Here is a 26,902-nt window from a genome sequence, read left to right as displayed (position 1 = left end):
CACATATTACACTTTATTTCATTTTAGGCCATATATAATACAAGTACTATTACAGACGCAAGATGAAAGGAAGTCCCCCCAAACTCACAAAGGTAGTAAATTTTTATTGTTTACACAAATAAGTAGGAGGATCTAAAAGTCTAATACCGGTTAACAACATGGTGCTAGTGAACCAATATGCTGTTCTAGCATGTGAGATTATCACCCGGATCAACACCAAATTGGTTACAATATGCGGTGTAATAATCAACTCGGTGTTGGACAGAGTCAAAATTTTCACGACATTCAATGTCACCATTGATGGCATTAATCGTTGCCCCAAACCCTTGGCCTAAGACTGGGTGAACATTGTTCATCCAAAACCACAATGCAGTCTTGAATGAAATAACTGGATCTGTGGACACCGTATCAGGTTGGTTTATTCCATCGAATCCAATGTCATTACCTGCCGCTCTATAAATATTATAATTCCAACTTGGCTGAAGTGGTCCACGGCCATAGTATTTTTCATTAGGGTTGCAAGGATACTGTGTGTTGCTCCAATCACAGTAGTCTTGTAAGGCACCATTGATCTCCTCTATATAGCAAAGTTCTGCACAAAAAACATAGACACTCACTCTTTGACAAAGGAATAAACATGTATATATCTCGTTATTTCTATTTGAATATCGAATTGTTACATTTGTAATCTTTGAGGGAAATTTTAGTATTTATTAAAACAATGGTTTATCAATTAATTAAATTCATCATTTTTTTTATTAATTTGAGCTTTTGAGAAGCAACTATTTAACATGGTATCAGAGGATTAAGGCTATATAGTAATGATTAGAAATTAAAATACAAGCTCAAAAGTGAGCCTCTTCATTCAGTTAGGAGAGAATTTTAATAGGGGTGTACAATGGTCGATCAGGTCAGTGTTGGGATGTTTTTCGACCATATCAACCCGATCTAGAAAACTAACATAATTTTAAACAACACTAGCATGAAGCAATGGGATTCGATCAGCGGTGAATCTTCGTGTGTATGACTAGGGATTTGATCATCAATTCCATGGGGTAAATTTTCTTGATAGATTGACAGAAGTGGATTGTCGTTGACAAGCTCAAATTATGGGGCTCTTTTTTTCACCTATTTGAATGGGCAAAAGGGCAAAGGGATCGAGGGGACGGGAAATATTTGGAGTGGAAAATAAATGGGATAGGACAAAGAGGTGGAAGGATGGATGGTGAGTCGAAGTGATTTCTGTGATTTTCATCACTCTTAGAACTTGTAACCAAATAGAATATTAACTAAACGGTTTTTCAAAAAGCCATTTTGATCAGTTTCTTGATATCGTTGAAAATCACCATATGTCATTCAATTCGACACAATTTTTTTAGGGTCGAAAAATTTGGTCAAATAGTTGAACAACTATAAATTTTAATTTGCAATAATTCACTATAGTTTTTATGAGCGTTTTAAACCCTGAACATCTCTGCTGAAAACATTAGAAGATGTCAGTTGAGTTAGAAGACTCTTGAAAAAAATATTTATTAAACATATTATATGAAAATACATACTAGAGAGTAGAAATTACAATTTGTAAAAAAATTAAATAAACATTGGTCTGGTTCAATATAATTAGCATTAATTTGTATAGATTACAGATATTTGGTATGTATGTGTATATGCACATGGCATAAATATATTATGAGAAAATTATATAATACTTTGAAAGCATAACTAATAATGGTGCATTCCTTCCCCTCAGATAAATAATGTGTCTATCATAAATTTAATGGAGTGATATCGACTTTTATGTGAGATAATGGAATCAGGAAATACGTTATTATTGTAATCCCAAAGTATTGTATAATTATTAGTTATCTATTTATGTGAGAGAGAAATCATACGTCCAATCTCATGTGCAACATTAGCAAAGAATGCTGCAATTTCATGCGTGGAATCATCAACTAAGTTGTCTCCACCAAACTCAGAATACGAGTTAAGAGCTTCAAGAAAGGCCTCTCGCGAGTAGAAGTATTTTCCTGCACAATTTGGGTCTGCTTGGTCAAGAATCCCATTAAAGAATTCGTCAGTCACAATATCAGGTACCGAAACACCATTAGTAGTATAACAGGGGCCCTCTTGGCATCAAGCCCCACAGTAAGCGTCACTGGTGCCACAATAGCCATATTGGCTACAACACAGGCAGAGTCACAGCCACACTCTTGAGCCATTACATTTCGGGACAAAGCTCCAATAAGGACTCCAGCTAGAAAAGGGGTTATCAGATTTTTTTTCTCATATAACAGGTTGCCATTGAGGGAGAGGGAATTATGAAAGGAGAAAGTATTTGACGAGAAAGTAAGATTGAGAGTATGGTATCTACAGTGCAAAAAGTGAGACTACTACCTGTATACAATAGCTTTGTTTGAATTGTATTTGCCATTTGAAGTTAATGACCCAACTACACTTTATACAATTAATTTTTAATTGTTATAATTGACCCTTTAAATTTTATATTAAAAGAAAATCATTAGGCTTCTGCTAAATGCGGAATTAGAAATTTTTTTAAAGAAAAGACAAGCTAAATATACTATTAATTTTCAATTCATATATATATATATACACACACAAACACACTTAAAGTAAGCCTTTGACATTAATTTCTAATTATATTATTTTCATGTATATAAGAAATTTTCATCATGTCCATATTATATGGTTCAAAAAATATATTTCTTTTTTCTTGAAGACCTTCTTTTCTCTTCCTGTGTGTGTTTGTTAAATATACTTAGTATTCTCAAAAGAAAAAACAGTAAGCTAATCCCGTATTGAAAAATGAGTGTAAGTTAAAGAGTTAAGCCCTTTTGGATATACACCACTGTCAGTTTCTTCAAGACCTTCTCTCCTCTCTCCGTGTGTGTGTTAAAAATACTTAGTATTCTAAAAAAAAAAAAAAAAACTCTTTTAAATTATACTAATCATAATTAGAATTCTTTAAATATTTTAAATCAAGTGCTTTTTAACTAAATTAAGGATTGCATATTATAATATACTAATATTTATAGAAAACATAAAATATATACAAATAAATTAAATTTAGATCAAACAAATTACAAATGTCACTTTTATATGAGAAATACATAATAATATTATTATTATTAAATTTTTTATTAAAACAAATTCGTTTATGCATGACAAATTAAAAAATGTCTCAATTTTATATATAGAAAAATCATAGTATATTTTCTTCTAATTGAAAAATAAATAAATAAAAAATCAAGCACGCACTCTTGTATCCCTAACTATCTAAATACAAAGTAAAAATAAAAAAATAAAATAAAAATTTTTTAAAAAAAAAGTTTTACTAAAGAGGTTTATATTAATATTATGGAAGCATGTGATTTAAATGTAGTTAAAATTCATGCTATTTATATGACAAAACTAAGGGAGTCAAAATATACCAAAAATTTTCACCAAAAAAAAAAAAAAATATATATATATATATATACCAATATTTAAGAAGACTTGCAGGACCAAATTTTGATGGAATCAAATCACAATGGGGTTAATTGTTTTTCCCATTAAAACTGTCAGTTTGGATGGGACACTAACAATTTCATCCTAATCAAAAGTTTAGAGGGTCAAATCCACATTAAAAACTTCAATGATTAAATTGTGATAGCACCAAACTGTAAGGGATAAATTGTAATTTTCAAATAAATAAAAAAACTTATCTTGAAATAATTTTTTTTAATGAAGTACACTTTTGTGGCCAAGTTGAAAAGCTTAGAGGGTCAAATCCACATTAAAAACTTCAATGATTAAATTGTGATAGCACCAACTATGAGGGATAAATTGTAATTTTCAAATAAAATTTGTGGGTACTTGCCTTGTCATTAAGCAGTGTTTGTCCGTTTTTGGAAGCCAAACCCTCACGGATTTGTCACGAAGGGATGGGAGTCCAGAATCTTCACCATTTTTGACTTTACACCTTTGTCCCACATCGCCTAAGTAACCCTCTCACTCATGCTTTATATGCAAGGCATATAAAGCATGAGTGAGAGGGTTACTTAGGCGATGTGGGACAAAAGTGTAAAGCCAAAAATGGTGAAGATCTTGGACTCTCACCCCTTCGTGACAAATCCGTGAGGGCTTGGCTCCCCAAAGCGGACAAACACTACTTAATGGCGGGACAAGTACCCACAAAATTTATAAATATAAAAATAAAAATAAAAAAATTATCTTGAAATATTTTTCTTTTGATAAGGTACATTTTTTACCCATAAAAGTTGGCGTTGTTTTCATTTTAGCCATTTTTGTTCAAACTTTTCAACTTGGCTACAAAGTCTGATTCATTTACATATTCGCCCTAATGTTTCAAAATTTTTAGTTTATCCCTTCATATTTGATTCAATTTTATGTTTTGACCCCTTAAGTTTTAAAATTTTTAGTTTCATTAAGGGCTAAAATTGAAAGTGAAAATGAAAATCTTGAAACATAAAAAGCCAAACAGAAAATTGAATAGAACATAATAAGCCAAATTGGAAATTTTGAAGTATAACAGGCCAATATGAATACAAATCAAACATGGGAAAAAATTGAAATGTAAAGAACTAAAATAAAAATAAACTCAAACTTTAGAGGCCAGAAGTATACCTATAGTTAAAAAATTTTAAACAGCACGTAATTCCACGTTTATAGGTGAATTTTGGCTGGCCAATGATAGAAGTGGATTCTGCTCTTAAATAGCTTAACATGTGCATTTTGGCCTAATTTTAGGCCAATTTCATAGATGCGTGTGATGCTTCTTCTTCTTCTTCTTCTTCTTTAAGGTAGGTATATTTTATATTATATTTGACAATATTTCTAGGGTAATAATTTTATCACAAAATTTTACACAACCGTTAAGATGACGAGTTATAAATAGTTTAAAATAAAATAATGTTAATATAGTGAGTCTCAATGAGAGAATAATTTGAAAACTCAACAATTATAAAATTTGTTAAGAAAAATATTGTGTATATAATATTGTTCATCTTTTGGAGTGTTTTTAAACATCAATAAGTGGAGAACCTTCTTCAACAGAAAATAACTCAAAAGAGATAGTAATAATTACTTTGTCTTTCACCAGCTCCATTATTTTATGCTGTCACTAGTACTTCACCTCCTCCCCACTCACCTCCACTACCACCACTTCCTTGCCATTAGTCTCTCCACCAATATCAAGTCATATAGAAACCCAATAAATTGTTTTGAAATTTTTATTTTTAAATTTTATACTCATTTGATGTGCTATGCACATGCTCAGAATCTTTTTTCGTGTTCAATAAACTTTATGCATTTGCCAATCACAAAATATAAACATTATGCATTTTCTAATCACAGATATATACGTATGAGTGTGGAAAAAAAAATCCTTTGAAAGCTATATGATGAAAGGTTACTCAAGTGTTTACTTTTGCCCCCTAGTAGAAAAATACAAAAGATACTCATAGGCCTAAAACTAACACACCCAAATAATAATAATAATAATTAAAAAGAAACCCACTGATACCCATATCACTCTTAGTCCTAAGCTTTGTGAGGTACCATAGGTTTTCACCAATTCTCAATATAAGTCACGGCAATTTTCTTAGTTCCTTTTTTCTTCTTCTTTTTAAGTTCATTTTATTGGATCCCATATTTTATTCAAATATTAATATTAATAAAATATATATAAATAAATATAATATAAATAAAAACTAAAAAATCTATCAAATGTAGTTATATATACCATATTAAAACCCTAAAGTCGTGACTATTTTTTTTTTTTTTCTTATATCTTACTTTCCTGAAATTTCAAACATAAGACTTTTGTTATAAACCTAAATTTTAAATACTTAAAAAAATTAAAAAAAGGAGAGAGAGAAATCTAAGTTGAATTTTGCAGTTTTTTTTTTCCTAAAGAAATCATGGGAATGAGAGTCAGAATGAGTTGTGTACATAATTTTGCAAGTATACTACTATACTCATAACTTTATAGATTAATTTATTCTCTCAATTTATTTTAAAGAATCAAATTAAATGTATAAATTTTATGTATTTAGATTCATCTCTTACTTGCATTATTTGTAATTATGAATTAGATATTTTATTTTAATATTTTAATTATATGAAATATATTCTTGTAGATAATTATGATAATGTAGAAACTTGAGCATAATAATAAGTCTAAAGTGAATTCCAATCGAAAATTGGATCAAGGTATTGTGCACTATTGGGAATGAAAAAATCATGCAACAATTTAAAAATATGAAAAACATGGAGGGCAATTGAGTAAATCAAACTAGGTATGAAAAAATGAATTACATTTTACATGTAAATTAGATATTGTATCAATATTTTTCAAGTTAATTTAATCTTTAATCTTGCCTCCCAAATTGGATTCCTAGCTCCACCACTAGTGATGAGATAACTCCAAAAAATAATACACTCAAACTTTGAAAAAAAAAAAAAAAAAAAAACCTTTTAGCACACTCAAACTTTTATTTGCAGGTAGGGCTGTCTAGATTCATCCGAGTACCCGACCCACCCGAAGAACCAACCAGATCCGACCCGAAATTGGCCATCCTGAAATCGACCGACCCGACTACTCCGACGGGTCGGGTTTCGGTTTTCCTCCCTTAAAACCCGAAAAACCTGAACCAACCGAAAGATTTCCATATTCTGGCCAAAATTTCCAAAATCCAGCAAAAAAAACCAGATTCCAATGATATTTTTCTAGATTCCAGCACTATTTTCCTTAGATCCGGTGAGATTTTGACTGAATCTAGCAAAATCTCATCAAATCCGATGAGATTTTCACCGGATCTGTGTTTTTTCCACCGTTTTCTCGCCGTCCCGAATCCGACCAACCCGCCCGCCACTCGTTGATGTTCTGAACCACCCGACCAGATTACTCTAGCAAGTCGGCGACAGGTGCCTTTTTTCTCCACCCGATTCCAGCGGGTCGATCCCGGGTTGGGCACAAACCCGACCCAGACCAACCCCTGGACAGCCCTATTTGCAGATATATTTCTATACTTTTAATACTTTTAGATTGATTTATTTTGAGGAATCAAATTTTATGTCTAAAGACTAAACTAAGTATTTGAATTAATCTCTTATTTTGATTGTTAGTAACTATGAATTGGTTATTTTTATCTTTTTTATATTAATAATATGTCTAAACTTTAATACAAATTCTTTATTTCCTTTTTGTAAAAATAAAAATAAAATCTTTATTTCCTTTTAAACCTTACATAACACAAGTATTCCAGCAGCAAGATGAAAAGGAAGTCCCCCCTACCCCATCAATAAATAAATAAAACTCTCATCTTGAAATGAAGATTTTTAAATAGAATGTAAATGCGTGTCTGTGGATAATTTTGACTTGTCAATGATAGAATTGGATTCTATTTTGCTCCTAATCTTGTAGTCACCTTTAAGAAATTTTTCATCGTAATTACTTGGTATATATGAGATGAAGATACTACACACTTAAGGTCAAGGACATAGTCAAGTGTTTAAAGAATTCTCAATACTTACATTAGGGGGAAGAAAAAGATAAAATACAATTAATACCCCTAATGTTTAGGTTAATACTAGTCTGGTCCAAGATTTTTCAAAATAAATTTCAACAGTAATATTTTAATGTGGAGGCAAAAAATTGAAGCTTAATTCTTCCCACACCCCATAATGTGATCAAGCACACGACGTAGTCACCATATGCATGTGTGACATGTCTCCTTCCAACACCATAATATGAAAGGTCTTGTTAATGTGTGCTCTAGGGGCATATATTAAGTTATCTATTTTTTGAAACATTTTTTCGGAAATTGAAAAAACTGTTGATACTTTTTCAAATCCCGAAATTTTTTTTTCCAAAAATGGTTAGTTATTGCATGCCCTTAGGGCACACATTAGCAAAATCCTAATATGAAACAAATGTTGTTGTGCCCTTGTTCCATAGACGACATTCATCTCCATGATGATTTATGTAAGGAGTGTGGCAAAGAAACAGAAACTATTGCCCATATTATTTGTGGTTGTGCTAGAGCTAAGGAGGCAGGAATGGGTGTGTCAGTGTGTGATCTGAGATGGTATGATCAGCAAAGTGGTTGTTCAGCTGGCTAGATCATGTTATTATGGTTATGAGAACTCAATATAATTGCAACCAAAATTCAACTATGATAATACTGATCTAAAAACCATAAGTACTTCATTTTTTTTTTCTTTTTTTTTTTTTTTTCCCATACCTCATTTATATCATCAAAATATTTTCTTTAAAGGACTGCATTTATATAAGTTGAAGATGTAACCACATAGCATGGTCAGAACCAAATGTTCCTAGTTGTTACTTGTTAGGACATTATCCCATCTCTAACAAATAAAAATCACATGTATAATGTATTACGCCGACAACCATAGCATCACCCTCTTTGCTAAAATCACTTAAAAATTTTATCAAAGACCTTGTGAACATCAGAACACGGAATATGAACAAAATATCAGTTGGGAATTTTATCAAACACCTCGTAGACATGGAAAATAAGAACAACCCATTAACCAAAAAAAAAATATATATATATATATATATATATCAGTTGGGAATTTTTATCAAAAAGAATTAGGGCCCGTCAGACAGCCATGCGACCATCCCAACCGGGCAAGCCCAAGTTGAGAACGATCATCTACAGATTGATGCCTCAATCAGAGACTTCAACGACCGTTAATCACGCTCTGATCGCATGGCCATGATTCATCCACCGGGTTTAGGTCCTGTCTCCTTAGTGATCAAGGATACAGAGGTACGATCCTATAGAACAGATCCTGTTCAAGTAAGGTCGTGACCAAACAACCTGAAACTATTATTATAAAGTGAAGTCTTGCTAACTATCTAGTCGATATGGGACAAGCTCGCCTGGGTTACAGAACCATACTACTTGCTGATTGACAAAGCTGCCCCTTAACACGATCCCACTTCGTTCTTTGCTGTCTCGACAAGGACAAAAATGCCTCCCAAGTTCTCTGGACCAATAAGGACAGCTTCTTTTTTTGGTTACCCAGGACAGCTCTTAAATCTTAATTACTTAGGTTCCTGTGATAGAATAGAGGGTGAGGTGAGCTTGTGTCCGGTGGCCATTGCCACTGTACACGTTGTAATGCGGACAAATGCCCATATACTAATAGGTTTAATAGCCACTAACCACTAAACACAAGCCAAATCCTAAAATAAAATAGGTCACTCATTAACTAGACTAAAGAAAATAACTCAACTAAAGTAGTAGTTATGTACATTAAATCCAACTTTAATGGTGTTGTAATATCCGATATTGAATTAAGTGTGAGTTTCGCATTTGATTATAAGCTAGCTTTTTGCTTATTTTATATATTATTTGTGGATTTCACACTACTTTTTATCTCAACTTTATTTTAAATAATTTTAGTTTCAAGTTTTTGGAAATAATTAAGTTAGCATTAGCTTTTTATCTCACATTAATACATTATGCAAAGAAGATACTGAAAATAAGTAATTCTCAAACAGACATAAAATATTTCATTAGAAAATATCATTGTAAAAAGATGTGATTTGCTCTAATTATAAAAAGATGTGATTTGCAATTTACACATAGAACATATGCTTGCAAATTATGTGTTGAAAATAAAATTTAGTTATAATCTCAAAATAAAATTGAAGAATTAAGCTTCAATTTTGAAATATGGAAAAATAAATTCTCTATCTCACTTTTTGTATCTCACTTTATGCACATCATTGTTGTATTTGTATGCCATATGTTTGATATTTTTTTCATCTTAAACTTAGGTTATTTGATATTAGTAGCCCGTTGACTTGTAAAAGTATGGGCTTAATCTTTTCAGCCCATTAACTTATAAAGAACCATGGATTTGAGTGCTTTCCCATTCATAGCCAATTCTGTGCAACAAGGGCTCTTATAGGACCTAATGGTTGTTTTGTCAAGGGTTAGAAAGCCCAAGGAGTAGCAATTTAACCCAAATGAGGTTGCCAGTCCTTTAGCCCAAATATGGGTATTTTAGTCCAAAGAAGCGTGGGTTTTATACCAACTTGGTTTTATGGGTCGTCAAGGCCAACTTGAATTGTTTTCTGATCATCTAGCCCGTCTTTTTGTTACACTAATTAATTGGGTTCAAAAAAGGATTAAATAAAGGAGTATTGTTACTTTTAGTATAAAGTCCAATGCACTTTTGTAGTCAATTGGGTCTCTGTGGGCCTCTCATGTACCTTGCTAACTCTTCTTTAAATATAGAATTCAAGTGGGCATTAGTGGACTAATTAATGGCCATTTGGTAGTCAATTGGGCCTTTGCGCCTCCCACACACACACACATACGTGTGTAACTTGCTCCTTCAAACTCTACAAACATGCAAAACTGAAATCATAACTTCAAATTACCTTTTTTTAATGTGAAATTGTCATAATTTTAAATCACGATTTTAATTGTTGCACTCAGTGTATGTACGTAGCAACAAAAATTACCCAAAACTTAATTTATTCGGTTTAACAATAATTTACCAATTGCCTCCACTTTGTGTGGAGGCTGTGGGAGAGTATACATGTGTTGAGAAATTGCAACTTGCAAAGGATTTTTGAATGTCTCTTGGCAGTCCTGCTAAAATTAATCTCTTAGATTGGCTGAGAATTAATTCCTACAACAATTTCTTATGCCAACTGTAGACATCAAAATTTTATGATGCATTCTCAACTGTCTGATTGATCATGATCAAATTAATTTTCAATTGATGATGTGTCAACGGTGGACAATCAACAAATAAAATCAAGTCACATGTCAAGTCTTTGAGTCACCACCACTCACATAAAAAATGAAACATGTCCAAGCCACGTGACAACATCAAATGAAGAAAGCCGCGTGACAACGTTAAAAGAAAAGACTCACATGGAATGCTCTTATTAAATACAAGACCAAAATTAAAGTCAAAATTGAATTTAAATTCAAAAATTGTAATTAACTCTCAATAAATGCTGAGAGAAATTAAATTTTCCAAATTAAGGACCATTGAGTTTCCTTACTGACACTCTGCCAAAATAAAAAGTCATCTCTAAGTCTAAAAGAACACCATTGCTCCCTTAAAAAATTAAGCTCATTCCTACTTCTTCAAATCAAAGTAGGGATTTTCCTTTAATTTAAATTGAGATCAAGCCAACAGCCCTCACATCAAATCAAGTACATTCAACTACTCATTCAACTTGGAGACATTAAGGCATGATTCAAGATCAAACTTCACAGCCCTTCAGATCATAAAGTTTGTTAGAGATCGAATTAGAGTTTATTGTATTCTTTCATTTGTAAAGAGTCACATAGAGGATTGTACTCACATATATACAAATCAATATAAATTGATAATTTGTTACACTATTTCGTGATTGTGTTATTTATCTTTTACGAAAATTGTGTGTACACTAATCTATTCAAATCCCGGGGAGTATGCTGTTTCCTGTGGGTATTTGGAGTTTGTGGCTACACAGGAATATATAGCATTGGTTTCAATCAACTTTTCCTTGTGTAATTGAGTTATAAGAATTCACAAGGGGATTTGGGTGAGTGATTTTTCTAGAGCTATTGGTATAGCTAGCTACTAGTGATGCTGCCGTGCTGCGAAGTTGTGATTGTGAGCTCTTAGAGATAGACTCCATTTGAGTAACCAGTTATAGATTTTAACAGTGGAAGTTGAAATAGATATTAAAGTAGTTATTCAATTCTTTCTCCAAAAAAAAAAAAAAAAAAAAAAAAAAAAAAAAAAAAAGGTAGTTATTCAGTTGGTTTCAAGTTCTACCTACACTAACATAACATTAATTATACTCTCTTCTCTTTTGGTTGATTGCAAGAAATGATAATTTTACATCCTCAAGTAAGAGTTAAGCACTATTTCAGGGTGGCCAACTGAAGAGGGCTAAATTAGATGACGGATCCATCCAAGTGAGGCTGACGATGTTAGATCAACGAACTAACAGTAGATGGATCTCAGAGGTGGACATATCCAATATTCACGGGCGCAAGGTGGACGGATCTCAAAGGTCATGTGGCTTCTACGTGAATTAAGTGATTTCCAAGGAGTCATAAATGGAACCAACTTGCGTCCCACGGCTATCCCTAGTCGATAGAATCCTAATATGGATAGAATCCTAGCATGAGAAGGATTCTGTAATACACGTCCATCAATGATGATCTTCTCCGTAAGGAAACACCTTCCTATGCAAGAAACGGAGGTCGGTTCTACACTACTATAAAAACCCCAAAACCCTTAGGAAACAAGGTACGTATAATTCACACCAGCTTTGACATTCTAGAGTTGTAGAAAGGTTTCCTAATTTGACCTTCGGAGGGTCTTTAGTCGATACCATACCGGTACTCTCCTAGGGTTTCTCTTTGTTGTTGTTTTGCAAGTCTTGTTTCGAGCACATGAATGTTGCGCAGCTTACTAACGATTTTCAACATCATCACCAACAAATTTGCAAGTGCACTAGCAAGGTGAGGAATTAATCTTCAGCATGATTTTTTCTTTTTTGTTTATGAGTTTGAAAAACCTTCCCTATGACGTTCTTTTTCTTTTGAACTTTGACATTATGGGCATGTATTAGATAAGCTTTACTCAAGTTGTGCTTCTTTGTAGCTAATGCATGTCCTTTTCTAACCAAAGAAAATATACATAGAGAGGTTTAATAGCTGACTTCTTTAAACAACAAAATGACAATTCCATAATTTGTGTATATATATATAGTCTTAGGAGCCAAGAGTGATCACTCTAGAAATGAAAGGAAAACACAGGCATTTGAGAAAAATTTGGAACATTTATACTTAATTTGTACTTTTTATTTCCTGTTGGGCCATACATCAAATGATTCAAATCCAAACAATGATTCATAGAAACATCAAGAACTATATGAGCAAATCAAAACAGGGTTATTTTGAAAAGGAAAAAAAAAATTGCTAGTCAACTGTATTAAACTAGCATGTGAGATTATCACCAGGAGAAACACCAAGTTGGTTACAATATTCTGTGTAATACTCAACACGTTTTTGAACTGTTGCAGGGTTTCCACCATCACATTCAAGGGCACCATTAATGGCTCGAATCGTTGCTCCGAACCCTTGACTTACGACTGGCCTAACAGACCTCATCCAATACCACAAGCCAGTCTTAAACGCAATAATTGGATCATTTGCAACGGTTTCAGGAGAGTTCAATCCATCGAACCCAATGCTGTTTCCTGCTGGTCCGTAATTGAAATTCCATGATAGTTGGATTGGTCCACGACCATAGTAACCCTTGTTGGGGTTGCATGGATATTGTGTGTTGGTCTCATCACAGTAGTCCTTAGAGGCACCATCTATCTCCTCTATGTAGCAAAAAACTGCAACAAGAAAATAATATTATTTGTGTTGTATTAGTCAGGGTAATTATATAGTTGAATTCAATTGAAAATCTTAAGTACAACACCCAAGTTTTACCCATATAATATTAGCTTTTGGTTTATGCATGTATTCTAATATTCATTGGTATTTAATGTACGTGATTATAAAAGTAAGAGAAAGCAGAGCAAGATCTTACGTCCAGTTTCATGTGCAACATTGCCAAAGAAAGCTGCAATCTCACGTTTAGAATCATCAACTGATCCAATCCTACCAAAGTTATCAAATGCAGTGAGAGCTTCAAGAAAAGCTGCTCGGGTATAGAAGTTCTTTCCAGCACAACTAGCATCAGCCTGATCAATTATCCCATTGAAGAATTCTTGTGTCACAATATCAGCCACTGAAACATCATTAGGTGGTGGTGAAGCATTGCAAGGACCTTGTTGACACCCTGTGCCACAATAGTCATCGCTAGTGCCACAATAGCCCCATTGGCTACAACATTGGTCTGAAGCACAACCACAATTTTGTGCCTTCGTGTAACTTGGCAAGGACCCAGCTAGGAGTCCCAATAAAAGAAGGGTTAGTAGGTTTTTTTTGGTGATAAGGGCTGCCATTTTTGGAAGAGAGAAATGGATGATGAGGAAATTAGAGTTGGGGGTTGTGGTATTTATAGTGCAAGTTAGAGTTACAAATTAATGTATTTAAAGCAAGTTGTTTGACTTTAAATTTGAACATGAAGTTCTAGATGGGCGTGTTTGGTACGTATTTGAGTGGGACTTCTATCCTTATTTTTTGTATGTGTGGGTGTGTGTGGACTTCGTGTATGGTCATTGGTCAGTAATGATATTTGGTTTCTGTTATTGTCATAAAGGGAGTTTTGCGCGTATATTGATCAAAATTTTCCACGGTCAATTCGGTGGTGCGCCTTCGCGTAGTGGCAACTGCATGTTATATTTTCCCTATTAACAATAAGAGAGAGAGGATCAACCTTAGGACTATGTCACTTGGGTCCATTTAAAATTTTCATCTCTACATTTCAAATTGTATTGAACCAGCCAGAGAAAGAGAGGTGAAGTTCTTTGTGGAACCCTAAAAAGTTCTTTGTGGAACCCCAATAGATTCAAGGGTACGGCACAAGCTACACAACCCAATTTTGCAAGCATTAATGAGAGAGGACCAACCTTAGGACTATGCCACTTGGGTCCATTTAAAATTTTCATCTCTACATTTCAAATTGTATTGAACCGGCCAGATAAAGAGAGGTGAAGTTCTTTGTGGAACCCTAAAAAGTTCTTTGTGGAACCCCAATAGATTCACGGGTACGGCACAAGCTACACAACCCAATTTTGCAAGCATTAACGAAATTAAACTATGAAGGAAAAACAAAAACTTAGTTCATATATGTATATAATTATTTGGCTAACATGCAAAATGCACTCTCTAAGTTTTCTTAGAATTCATTTCAATCTTCTATCTTTGTTTTCGTTCATTTCAAACCTCTAAGTTTCATATTTATTCAATTAAGAACTTTCCATCAATTTATGTTAAAATTTTTTGAAATAAAAAATAAAAAATATTCTTCAATCATTAATTTAATTTTTTTAATTTAAAAAACTTTAAGAAAATTTTAAAAAGTTGAAAAATTAATCACAAATAAAAAAAATTGATGGAAAAACCTTAATTGAATAAACTTGAAAGTTGATTCTCAAAAAAAAAAAAAAAAAAAAAAAAAAAACCTTGAAAGTTAAATGAATGAAATGAACAAAAATAAAGTTAAAGGACTAAAATGAATTTTGGTGAAACATAGATGGCGAGTTTTGCATTTTTGCCTAAATAATATTTCCACCTAAATTAATTTGTATGAGAGAGAGATCCAAATGTTTAACATCAGAATTTGCTTTGGAAGAAAAAAATAAAATAAAATAGAATCTAGATTTGTTTGGAGAGAGAAAAGGTGGAATTCGGATATTGCCCTCTAAAATTTAATAATAAAAAAATAATAATGGAATTTGGAACCCCAAAAACTTAATTTATTTGTAATTGACAATATTTTCTCAATGCTACGTCCACAACATTTTCACAATAAATTCTTCTAAGTGGCAGGTTGTTGTTAGTTTTAATTTAAACTCATCACTAAAAAAAAATTTTCCTATCATGTAAGATTTATTGTAAAAATGTTATGAACATAACATTTTCCTTTCCCAATTACCTATCTTTTTATGTTAGTCTTGCTCAGAAAGTTCAATATTTTAGGGAATGAGATTCAATGCACTACCTTTCAAATAAACAATCTATTTTTAGCATCTCTAATTTAAACTTAAATAAATCTAATAAAAATTTGAGTATAAACTTTTTAAATAAGTAAAAAGTATATATTTAATGAAGGATATTGATATATATTTAATGACCTTTTTAAATCAAAAATCATATACATGAAATATAGAATCAAGGAAAAGCAATTGAGATAATAATAATAATAAATAAATAAATAAAATATCAACAACTATCAAGAAAAAAGAGGGAGAAAATGTCAATCGCCAGTCATGTATTCACAAATTGACTAGATTACGTTGACCTGCCCACCCTCATTAAGTACGGGTATTTCACAACGTCAAGCTTAGGCATAATGATTTGACTCTAACAAAACGGCGGACAGTTCAAAACTTTATGGAACAGTTCTGTTCTCATTGAAATTTATAATCTAGAAAATCTATCATTTTCTGTAATTATCTGTAGATTCTTATATAGGTGTAAGAATTGATATTGGTTGGAATTTTGATAGAGATCCACATAATGAAAGTGTAATATTTCGTGTATGATTATGAAACCCTTGCTAGTAATGAACCAATGAGCAATGAGAATATTGAGAAATAACTCAAGTAAGATTTTTTTTTTTTTTTTAATGAATAATTTCACGCATGTGATCATTGACCCAACCCACTTGAACTCGTAATATTCAAGGTGTGGGGCACCATTAAATGCATTAAAGCTATCAATGTCGTAGTATAGCATTTTTTTACAAAACACACAATTTGAACCAAATAACTTTTAGACACATAGATGTGATTTAGTCCAAAACTCCTACCAACGCACCATGCCCCCAGAGGTAGTAACTCAAGTAAGTTAATAGAATTGTAGAAATATCCTTATATAGTTGTACAAATAAATCAAAATTTTCTGAACAATTCAAGTTTTAGGAAAGAAAAATTAGGAAAATATACCCTTTTCTATTTATTTACTTTTTTTTAAGGAGACAAAATTAAGCACTTTTTTTTAATGTAAATACAATAGCATTTTAGCTTATGGTATCCACTCCATGATAATTACTCTTTATCATCAACAACAGTTGATTTTTGGTGTAAGTGTGGTTTGAATTTTGAAGTATAAGTCTCATTTCTCTTATTCAAAAATAAAAAATAAATTGTCAATTTTCTAGATTGCAAGTCTAGAACCCACTATTAAGCCTCCGTTGAAACTTGACCTATTTTAAAAGTAAATTCAAAGAACATGCTCCAGTGCTATACTTCATATAGATGCAATAAGCTTCCTTTGAAGCTTGACTTATTTTAAAAGTAAACTCATTCATGAATATGCTCCAATGCTATACTTCATATAGATACAATTAGCTTCCTTTGAAGCTTAATTTATTTTGAAAGTAAACTCATTCATGAACATGCTCCAGTGCAATAGTTCATATAGATGCAATTAACCATATATAGATACAAGGTTGATAGATGTTGTCGAGTTTATAGCAAAATATTTTATTTGATAAATATGATATTACATAGAAGAATAAACAATAAATTAGTGCATTAGTGAAATGACTGACTACCTTAACAAGAAGTTAAATAGAAAACGATGAAAATTTCCAGTTGAAATTCAATAATACATTCATGATGTTTAGTCGTGAATCGAAGAAACAATCAAACAAGCTCTTGAACTAGCTTGAGTTTGTCTTTATAAACTGAACCAAATTTGAACACTTCTAACTGGGTGCCAAAGTCGAGCTGGGACTATACTCGAATTGAAAGATTGAACAAACCAAGTCCAATCTTTTTAATTCTTGACGACTTACTCAACTTGATTGCAGCACTAACTTATTCTAACAAAACATTTAATACATGCTTGACAGCCTTGACTTGATCTTAGTGCAACCTAACTTCATCTAATAATACAAACTGTACAAAACAATTTGTGATTCCTGAAAGTGCTATTATAGGATATAAGTTTAACACTATTATTTTAATCAAATAGCTAAAAATATAGATCTATTGATGTTTGGTATATTGTACAAAATGAGAAGATAAAATAAATAAAGTAACTTTTTGTAAAACTATATTGCTAAATTTATGACTCTACCAATATGAATGCTCTTACTATGCTAAAAGTAGAAGCTTATCAAATGAGCTGAGTTATAACTTATAGTATAATTTGACTTGAAAAAATATTTTGTTTATATCATTTATATATTTAGTAAATAAAGTAAAAAACCAAACTCACCAAAATTTTGATACAATTATTAAAAAAAATCCCTAACTCAACATTATAATGTGTTTATTATAACGTGTTTATGAACAAGTTCAAGTATAGCTAGATTAAAGTATATATAACATTATTTGTGTGGCTGCAAGAATATGACTATATAAACTTAGATTGAATTGTTTGAGATCAAATTATTATTTGTAATTTATTATGAAATATAAGTATTAACTTTTAATGACACATGGTTAATCTAAAATTTATAAGTTCATTAACAAAAATTGGTTTATCTAATTAATTCAAATAATCTAATTTCATCTATAATTCTTTACTAATGGTTAGCATAGATTTGTGAAATTATTAATTAAAAAAAAAAACCATAAAAGCTTGTTTTACAAGACAATTAACATGTAATTTCATTTCGTGATAAGCTCAAACTCAACTTGTCTACAGCCCTATTAAATAATATAATAAGAATATCTATATCTTCCATTCAAAAAAAAATATAATGTAATAAGAATAGCTTTCCTAGATTCACAACCGTTGTAAAATATCCACGTTTCTCCCTGTCATCAGAGTACTGCATAGTCTGCATGCACCTCCTCCTCAAGCATTGACCCATCTTGGGGCTCATATGATCCATTTTTTACTCTCTCTGCTTCCAAAACCACAGTGTTGATCATAATTCCTCCTCTTGTTTGCTTTTCTCATTTTCATATCCTGATGCCCTCCCACTCCTCCCAATTAAAAATGGTTCTGGCGAGGAATTATCATGATGCATTTCTAGACCTTGATAAGATCGAGCTGCAAAAAACTCCGGTCCAGATTTAGCTGTTCCTTTGATTACAGACTTTGGATTGTCACGCAATTGCAGAACCTTATCTGTTGCATTGGCTAAAGCAAGAGTCCCCTCATTGTCTTCCCCACCATTCTCTTCTGTAAGTAAATAACTAATAAATTCAGATTCCATGAAATATGGTAAATATCCAAAAAAAGATTCGTTCAACTTATCAACTTCGTAGGTCAATTCAACAATTCAAAGTCTTAGATTGCTGTATACCAAAAACAAAAAAACTATGGATGATAATGAACACACAAATGACACTTTAAATAATATATATATTCTTAGTAAATTGAAGTAGCGTTCAACACATACCATTTGGTAGAACGGGATTCCTGTAGAAAATCATAGCTTTTTGACTATATTTCATTTTTATTTATTTATGTTGTATAAATCATCTCAACAGAAAAATATGCACATTTCGCTCAATAACAGTAACACCTAAAATTTCAATTGAGTGAATTGAAATTTCTATCAAAGTAATAAGTTCATACACTGACATTCTATTTGATTGACATTTACACATCCATGTATATTTCACCTGAAGTGTAACTTACCATTTTTAAGCAATTTTCCATTGAGGGAAACATAAAATCATAGAATCAAGCAATTAGACTAGATCCCTTTTTTTTTTTTTTTTTTTTATAAAAACTTCTATTTGACATTCACTGTAAATGATATCATACTCGTTACAACAAACCAAACCAAAGGAGAGAGATAACTACCTTGCAAATCAAAATCTTCTACATATCCACCATGGAAAAAGGAAAACCGTGCTTCTGACCCATTTCTCACTTCCACTGGACATGAATTGATCAAATCCCGGAATTCCATTACATATTCTCCTGTCCACTGACTTCCTCTGAATCATAGAAATTTTAATATTTTAAGAATTAAGGGTAAAGAGAGAAGGGGAAGGGGGGGGGGGGGGGGAGAGAGAGAGAGAGAGTGGCATCTAACTCTAGAAATAAACTAACTAAAAAACGTTTTTTTTCTTCTTTTTTTTTTTATAAGTATAAACTAATTAAAAAACATGAACACTAATACACAATGTTTCCCCATAGCCCATATATTACCATTCCTAATTGTTTTGGTTCTATACAAATATCCAACCACAAGAATTTACTGACATTTCTATTGTTTCATCACTAGACACTCTACTCTAAATCATATATCAAGAACGCATTTAGATAGCCTGATATGTGAACTATGTAAGTTGATTGAGAAGATAAAAGACAAGTTCAAAACTATCACTAAGGCAATGGAGGACAACTTTAGAAGATCATAAAATCAAAATGAAATATATAGAAATAAAATGATTAATGATACTCAGAAGCATCAGTAGAGAGCCTAAAATCAGCTAATCTCAACTTCAGTTCAAGCAAAAAGAAATATGAGGGTGACAAAACGTGAAAGCTGATTGGGATAGGCATTATTCTATCAATAATACCAAACTAATTAACTTAGAAGAAAAAGGGGTTTGGAATCTACTAGAAAATGGAGGAACTTTATCGAGGACTATTAATAGAGAAGTTCTCCTATTATCCATAGGAAAAAGGAAATATAAATTTACTCCTTTTTTTTTTTAATTCTTTTGATAAATAATAAACATTTTATTGTAATAGGATGTACTTCATGCACCTTGGATGAGTATGCAAATTACCTAAAAGAACTTTAAATTATACTTGTAAATTGACTAAGACAACATTAATCAACTCAAAATGTCTCCTAAAAACATTAAAAAAAAATTAAAAACCAGAAATCAGGATTCAGTTCAACAACAAAAAATGTCTCCTAAAATCATGTTTCCTTCAAATATAAGCTGTCGGCATGCCTTATTTACAATACACTGTGGGGCCCACAAATCATTGTTTGTTATTGGTAAGTTACAAACACATCCAGCAGGTCTTGAACCCACAACCTCACATTCCACCTTGCTCTTACAAGGTATAAAGGTGTCATTTGAGCTAGAAATCATGCCAAGTTTATTACAAGAGGAGTTGCCATTTATACTAGGAAAAGTAAGATGCTCTATATACTTGTACAGAATCACAATGTAAGACTTCTCCAATGCAAGAAATTCATTTATTGAGCCACTCCCTGGCCTTGCATTGGAGAAGAATGACCAATGAGATTCTGTACAAAGTACATAGAGCATCTAGCTCTTCCTAGTTAAAGCAATCAACTGATTAGATGCAGACCTCCAAATTAATACCTTAAAACAGATGCATCTTACATGAGAAACATGAAGGCAAAGTCAAGCAGTTAATTAGAGTATTAGGGCAACTGAGGTTATTGTCATCCTTTGCATGATGGCCTGTTTTCCGAATGGTCATTGTGTCCTGAATATTAATTCAAACCAGATTTGAACTATTCAGCTTTCACAATTTACATATTACAAAGTTTTAATCTCTACAGCAAGGACAAATAATTACACCCAAAAAAAAAAAAGCATTTTATTTTGATATAATTCATAAAAGACTGACACAGCCCATAACTTAACCCAATAAAGTAAGAGGTAATTATTTTAGTTCATTCATTCAGAATCATTAGATACAGACATAACTACAAAGCATTTTCCACACAATACCTGTTGAAAGCTAGCACAGCTTCAAATGGAGTAATAACCGGAGATAAGTATTCTTTGCTCTCCAGAAGAGCAGTTTGGGCACAGGAGACAAAAATGAAAACATCACACTGCCACAAATGGAAACTTTGTTAACAAAACTATTATATTCCAACTTCCATAACAAACAAGCAGGCAGAAATCAACTTGCACCTATTAAATTTCACCTCAGGAAAGTTGGCAAGTTTAGCAGGGTTTGGCTTTCCCATAACAAGAGTATAGGCCTTTTTCCCTGCTGCTGTGATCAGCTCTTTCATCTGATGAATCATACGTAGGTAACCAGCTGCATCAACAGTTGCAGGATGAATAATTACAGTGGTAGATATGCATGAATCTCAACATTATTGAATTTTCACCATACTATGACAAATTATGTTATAACAATATAAGAAAAATAATACAACGAAAAGAATTTTATTTTTTATGTCCTAAACTACCAGACCAATAAGATTGTCATGCTTAAATGGAAAATGGAATATTGATGGATCTTACCAAATTTTTTAATTTCAAGTTCTCTAGATTAATTAAGAACCAGTTCACCAAACAAGGAGTTAAGGGTTCAAATATAGCAAACAACCATGTACACACACACAATGACATGAAATCATCCCAGAACAGAAATCAATGTCAATCTGACAACCCAATCAATATAACAGTATCAGAATTGATCAATTGATAAAAATTAAGAAACCATATAAATCAATAATGAAGAAATGAAAAGAAGTCTAACAACAACTTAGTTCATCAAAGATCAACTTTATTAGCCTTTAGGCATAAAATACATGATTGAATAAAGGAAAATGTGTTTACAATTCATGAAACATGCTTAGAACGAAAAAAATCTGAGTTAGCAAACTGTACACAACAAACACTCATACAAACCTATCTCGCTCAATCCCACAAAGGAACTCACCTACACCAAGAGTTCCCACCAAAATGCCAATGATATTGGCATCCTTTGCTTTTTCCACCAGATAATATCTGCATGCATCATTCAAACAGTAAATCAAAAACAAAAAAAAAGTGCACAACATAAATTGAACAATAGGTACAAGTGAATTAATAAAACTTTAAGGAGAAAAGGAGATTAAAGTGATAAAGGGAGGGGGGAGTGGTGCGTAACAATTGCATTGCATATCATACCGGCGCTTAAGAATTCTTTTCTGTTGAGATACATCCGTCACCAAACAATTCTCTGTTGCGTCATATCTGACTAAAACAAACATCACCAAACATAAAGCAATGATTAATTATGAAAAATAGAAAACAATAAACATAACTGACAATATGCTAACACATGCTGGAAGCTACACAGAAAATGGAAAATCAACATATAAACACTCAAAGTATCTCCACAAGTGATTGTTTGATATTGCTATTAATTTCTCTAACTAATGAATTTTCAATTATAAGAAAAGCAACAACAATGATGGGAAATACTTAAGACATATGCCGGATGCAGAGAGTGGGAAAAATATGTGCAATTATACAGCTTGAATTCACAAGAAAACACTTGATGACCAGTAGTGGAAAGGAAACAGGTTAAGTTTCAAATACACGCACGAGCATTGTAACAGTACTTCAAGGGTATGTACAAATGTTTAAGTATACCACATATGAGCAAGCTGCAAGCCATAATAAATTATGGATGAATGTGCATGTATACCAAATAAGTGCAGCACGTCACAAATAGTGAAAAGGAAAAACTTTATTTTAGCGACACTAATAGGCTCATAAAAAATTAATCATGATGCTAGTAAAAAGAACGACAAAAATATCTCCACCCTCAAAAATTTGTCAACCATATGGATGGAGCAACATGCTGGGATCTGAGGTATACAAACACACAAATACATTGTGAATATCAGGAAATTATCATTAGGAACATAGAACACACATCACAACAAACACACACGTAGTGAGGGACATAACAATTTATCTACCTATATCACAGCCATTAAATGTCATCACAACATTTGCAAATGCCGAATTGTCAGAACCAATCCAAAATAGCAAGTAGTCCTCCATTCTTTGTCCGTCAGGTATACTCCAGGTCAAGCCTCCAATACTATAGCTATTAGCTGATGTTGTCCCACAAGTGCTATTATCAGTACAGTAACTAGCTGGTCCCACAAGCCCATTGGAGTTGTTATGATCATCAGATGGATTCATAACAGAACACTTAACATCAGCAAAATGGATTTCTGATTTAGATTTGGACTGAGATAACGTTGATGCCTCTTCCAGTGCTTCTCTAATATGCTTTATTGAATGTGCATATTCCAGCCCATAAAGGACCTGCATTTGGGAAGTTAAACAAAAAAAATTTAAAACAAATTTATGCAATAGGTCTTCCAGGAAATAAGAAAAATCAAAATAATAAGTTCTTAAAAAATAAAGAAAAAATTATGGGATGTAAGTAGAACACTCATTATAAAAGTACTGAAAAATTCAGAACAACCACCCCAAATGTTAATGACAAATAATGCGATATCTTATCAAAATCGTGGCCTCCTTAGCCTAATAATCCAGTTGATAGTATATTGCAAACAAACCATGTTTGTTGATCTCTATATTTTAAGAGGCACACAGTTAAATCATCAACATCTGCAGCATATCATTTCAATACTCACTGGTAAAAACAAAGCACGTGTAAAATAATGCATCAAAGGTGCCAGCTAGCATGCGAGTAAATTTTCCTTTGTGTTGTAACAAAGACCTAGGATTGTTTTCCACATACGAATTGACCATTTTCCCAAGTATGTCAATCCTTTAAAATGTCCGTCATAAGTTCAAACAAAGAATGCATACCAGCAACAATATTCATAAACACTTCACCAAACCTTTACACTAATTAATCCCATACAGTAGCCACTATTTAGTTGACTTGAACCTTTCTTTCTATGCAAAAACAAATTGTTTCAACAAGAATACCATTAGACTGGCCTGCTCTTCCCAGTATCAAATGCAGCTATATGTATCTGAAGTGTGCAAAATATTATGAACCATATGAAATTAAATAGTGAGATAAACATTTATGGTTTTCTTTCAAATTTTGATGAGTAAAAAAGGTAAACTTAGAAAGATAATAAAGCAAACATTAGGCACACATTGTCAACTCTGAAATCCATTTATTGCAATGAAAAGGCAAACATTTCAAATTAATTTCTATACCACAACACGTTTGCCATTGGTCAAAGCATAATTCGAAAGATCTTCAACACAATTGGACACACTAATGGAAGCCTTTCCAAAAACAAAGAATGCTGGAAGTGTTGTTGTCCTGCAAACAGAAAAAAGGCCTTCAATAGCATGGCATGTGAAGTATTTTAACAGCAAAGAAAACTACATTACTAAGCCAACTTTGCAGAATTCCAAAATTCAATGAAAAAATATTAAGAGAGAAAACCTAAGTTCAAATCCCTAACCATAATTAACATTGCCAACGAACATAAACAAATAAATCTAGATCATATCTTACTCCCTTAACACCATAGACCTTAAAGCCTAACCCTGCCGCAAAGGATTCAATGGCCTTCACTAGTCTCAAGTTCATTGATTCATTACATCTAACTTTCATTGATTAAGGTCCCCAGCAATTTCTCATTATCAATATTACATCCTACCACTTTATTTCCTGGCTTTAATTCCTTCTCTTCCTGATTTAAACTCTTTGCAACTCAAACTATCAGTAAAAATTGTTTTTGATGTTTTAGATTTAGCACATGAATTTTTTTTTTAGGTGATTTTTTGGCTGCAAGAGGAGGGGGAGGGGTTTGAAACATGAAAATTGTTTGACAATTAAATGATGGTGCTGGATGCTGGCAGGCAGGAAATAATCCGGAACACATGTTTTAAGAAGACAAGAGTTGGCCAGAGGACACAAGGAAAAGATTATCAAGAATGGCAAGACATGAATCTCAATTTCACAGTTCTGAAATAGGTGGGCCTCAGTAGCAAGACTTTCTTCAATCCAATCATCATAAACTCCCTAATGCAAGTTTAAATTAAGGTGCCAAAAATGCCAATACTAAGGATAGCATGTTTCTGCAAGATTTTTACTCACAAGATTTTTCTCTAATAAGAAAAATGCAAAAATGTAATTAAATTTTGTTTCCCTGAACTAATTGAGACCCATGACCTCAACCTCCATCTTGCTCTTACAAGGGGAGGAGCAACTATTTGAGTTAGTACTCATTGACTACTTTTTCATTGTAGTTGAGATGCAAACATTCAAAATAAATAATCATACATTATCAGCAATTTCAGTGATGAATGTTTATTTTAGATTCCTGTTACTCAAGCTTTGCGTAAAAGATATGGAATATGCATGATTCTTTTCCCGTTTACATTAATATCTTACACACAGCCTCAGAAATTTGCAAATAGATTACCCAAATTTGTTAACAAGTACTCACGGGCTGAGACACGTATGTCCATAATGTACAACACACTCAGCATCGGCATGCAATGCTCCAACCTCATCTACGCAGCAACTACCAAATGTTGTGTCTGCCATCACAAATAATCTAACATCTTTGTTGTTGTCTCCACTGTTTTCAGTACTGCATTTTCTCAGCAACTGAAGTTGTTCACGCAGAGCTCTCACCACTCGCGTGGAATCCTTCAATAAATCATCTGGAAACTGAAATTCAAACAAAATGCAGTTGGATTTCGACTAATGAGCATTGAAAGTCAGCCCTAAACCTCTCTCTTTGGCCACTGATAGAAATTTAGGAATAGAATTTGAAAGTAATTTCCGAATGAAAAATTGAAGAAATTCACTGAAACTAGTAAATTAATCACATTCAAAATTCACTCTTTCAGTTACAGCAATTTTTTTCTTTTCCTTTTCTTCAGTTTCTCAGCAAACAAACAGAGAATGAAGAAACAGAATTTCAATAATCTCTTCGAAATCAACTGAAGCAAGTAAACTAATCACATTTAAATTTCACTCACACAGTCCCTTTATTCCTTTTCCTTCATTTTCTCAGGAAACAAACAGAGAATAAGGAAATAAAATTTCCAGAATCTCTCCAGAAACTTTGAAGAAAGCAACCGAAACTAGCAAACTAATCAAACTTAAATTCTCACTGACACACACTAACTTTCTATTTTCCTTTCCTTCAGTTTCTCAGCAACCAATCAGAGAATAAAGACACCGAATTTCTGCAATCTCTCTAAAAGCTTCTGTTATTAATTTTTTTTTTTTCCTTTTGTTGAGTAAATTGTTTCCAATTCCATTAACACAAAAGAAAATTATATTTTCCTTTTGGTTTTCTCGGAAACCAAACAGAGGATTAAAAAACGAGAGATAATTTCTAGGGTTTAAGGAAGTTTCTTTTTTTTTTTTTTTGGGTAGTTTATTCAGCGTTACCTGTAAAGCGACTCTGGTGAAGTTGCGGGAGTAGATGAAATCGGCAGTGGGGACAATTTCGTAATTAGATTCCAAGTCCATGGCCGAAGATCAAGTTGAGCTAGCTGCTGCCTCTGCTAGGAGAGAATTGTTTCTAATGTATACATGCAGGAGATGAA

At 32.4% G+C, this 26,902-nt stretch overlaps 1 protein-coding gene, 1 non-coding gene and 1 pseudogene across 3 annotated transcripts; all 3 read right to left on the bottom strand.

Moving 5' to 3' along the window:
- Window positions 1–170: 170 nt before the first annotated feature.
- On the bottom strand, window positions 171–14,078 carry LOC126702626 (endochitinase EP3-like; annotated as a pseudogene).
- LOC126704512 (small nucleolar RNA U3) lies at window positions 8,640–8,856 on the bottom strand. Its single transcript, XR_007648219.1, has one exon. It is a non-coding gene; the product is annotated as a small nucleolar RNA U3 (small nucleolar RNA).
- A 4,209-nt stretch (window positions 14,079–18,287) lies between the features above and the next one.
- On the bottom strand, window positions 18,288–26,902 carry LOC126701373 (uncharacterized). 2 transcript variants are annotated; one of them, XM_050399426.1, is made up of 10 exons: window positions 26,745–26,902; window positions 25,786–26,012; window positions 24,542–24,650; window positions 23,311–23,665; window positions 22,511–22,580; window positions 22,281–22,348; window positions 21,535–21,650; window positions 21,332–21,438; window positions 19,467–19,603; window positions 18,288–18,836 (listed from the first exon to the last, which is right to left on the bottom strand). In XM_050399426.1, the coding sequence occupies exons 1-10, from the start codon at window positions 26,823–26,825 to the stop codon at window positions 18,580–18,582; spliced, it is 1,527 nt and encodes a 508-aa protein (XP_050255383.1). In that variant the 5' UTR covers window positions 26,826–26,902; the 3' UTR covers window positions 18,288–18,579. The 2 variants fall into 2 exon arrangements, with proteins under 2 accessions (XP_050255383.1, XP_050255384.1); XM_050399427.1 differs by having other exon boundaries at window positions 18,288–18,833.

The sequence above is a fragment of the Quercus robur genome, chromosome 10 (genome assembly GCF_932294415.1).
Source record: "Quercus robur chromosome 10, dhQueRobu3.1, whole genome shotgun sequence".
Classification (NCBI taxonomy): Eukaryota; Viridiplantae; Streptophyta; class Magnoliopsida; order Fagales; family Fagaceae; genus Quercus; species Quercus robur.
Note: the sequence above shows the minus strand (reverse complement) of the source record. Positions and strands in the feature narration are given on the sequence as shown.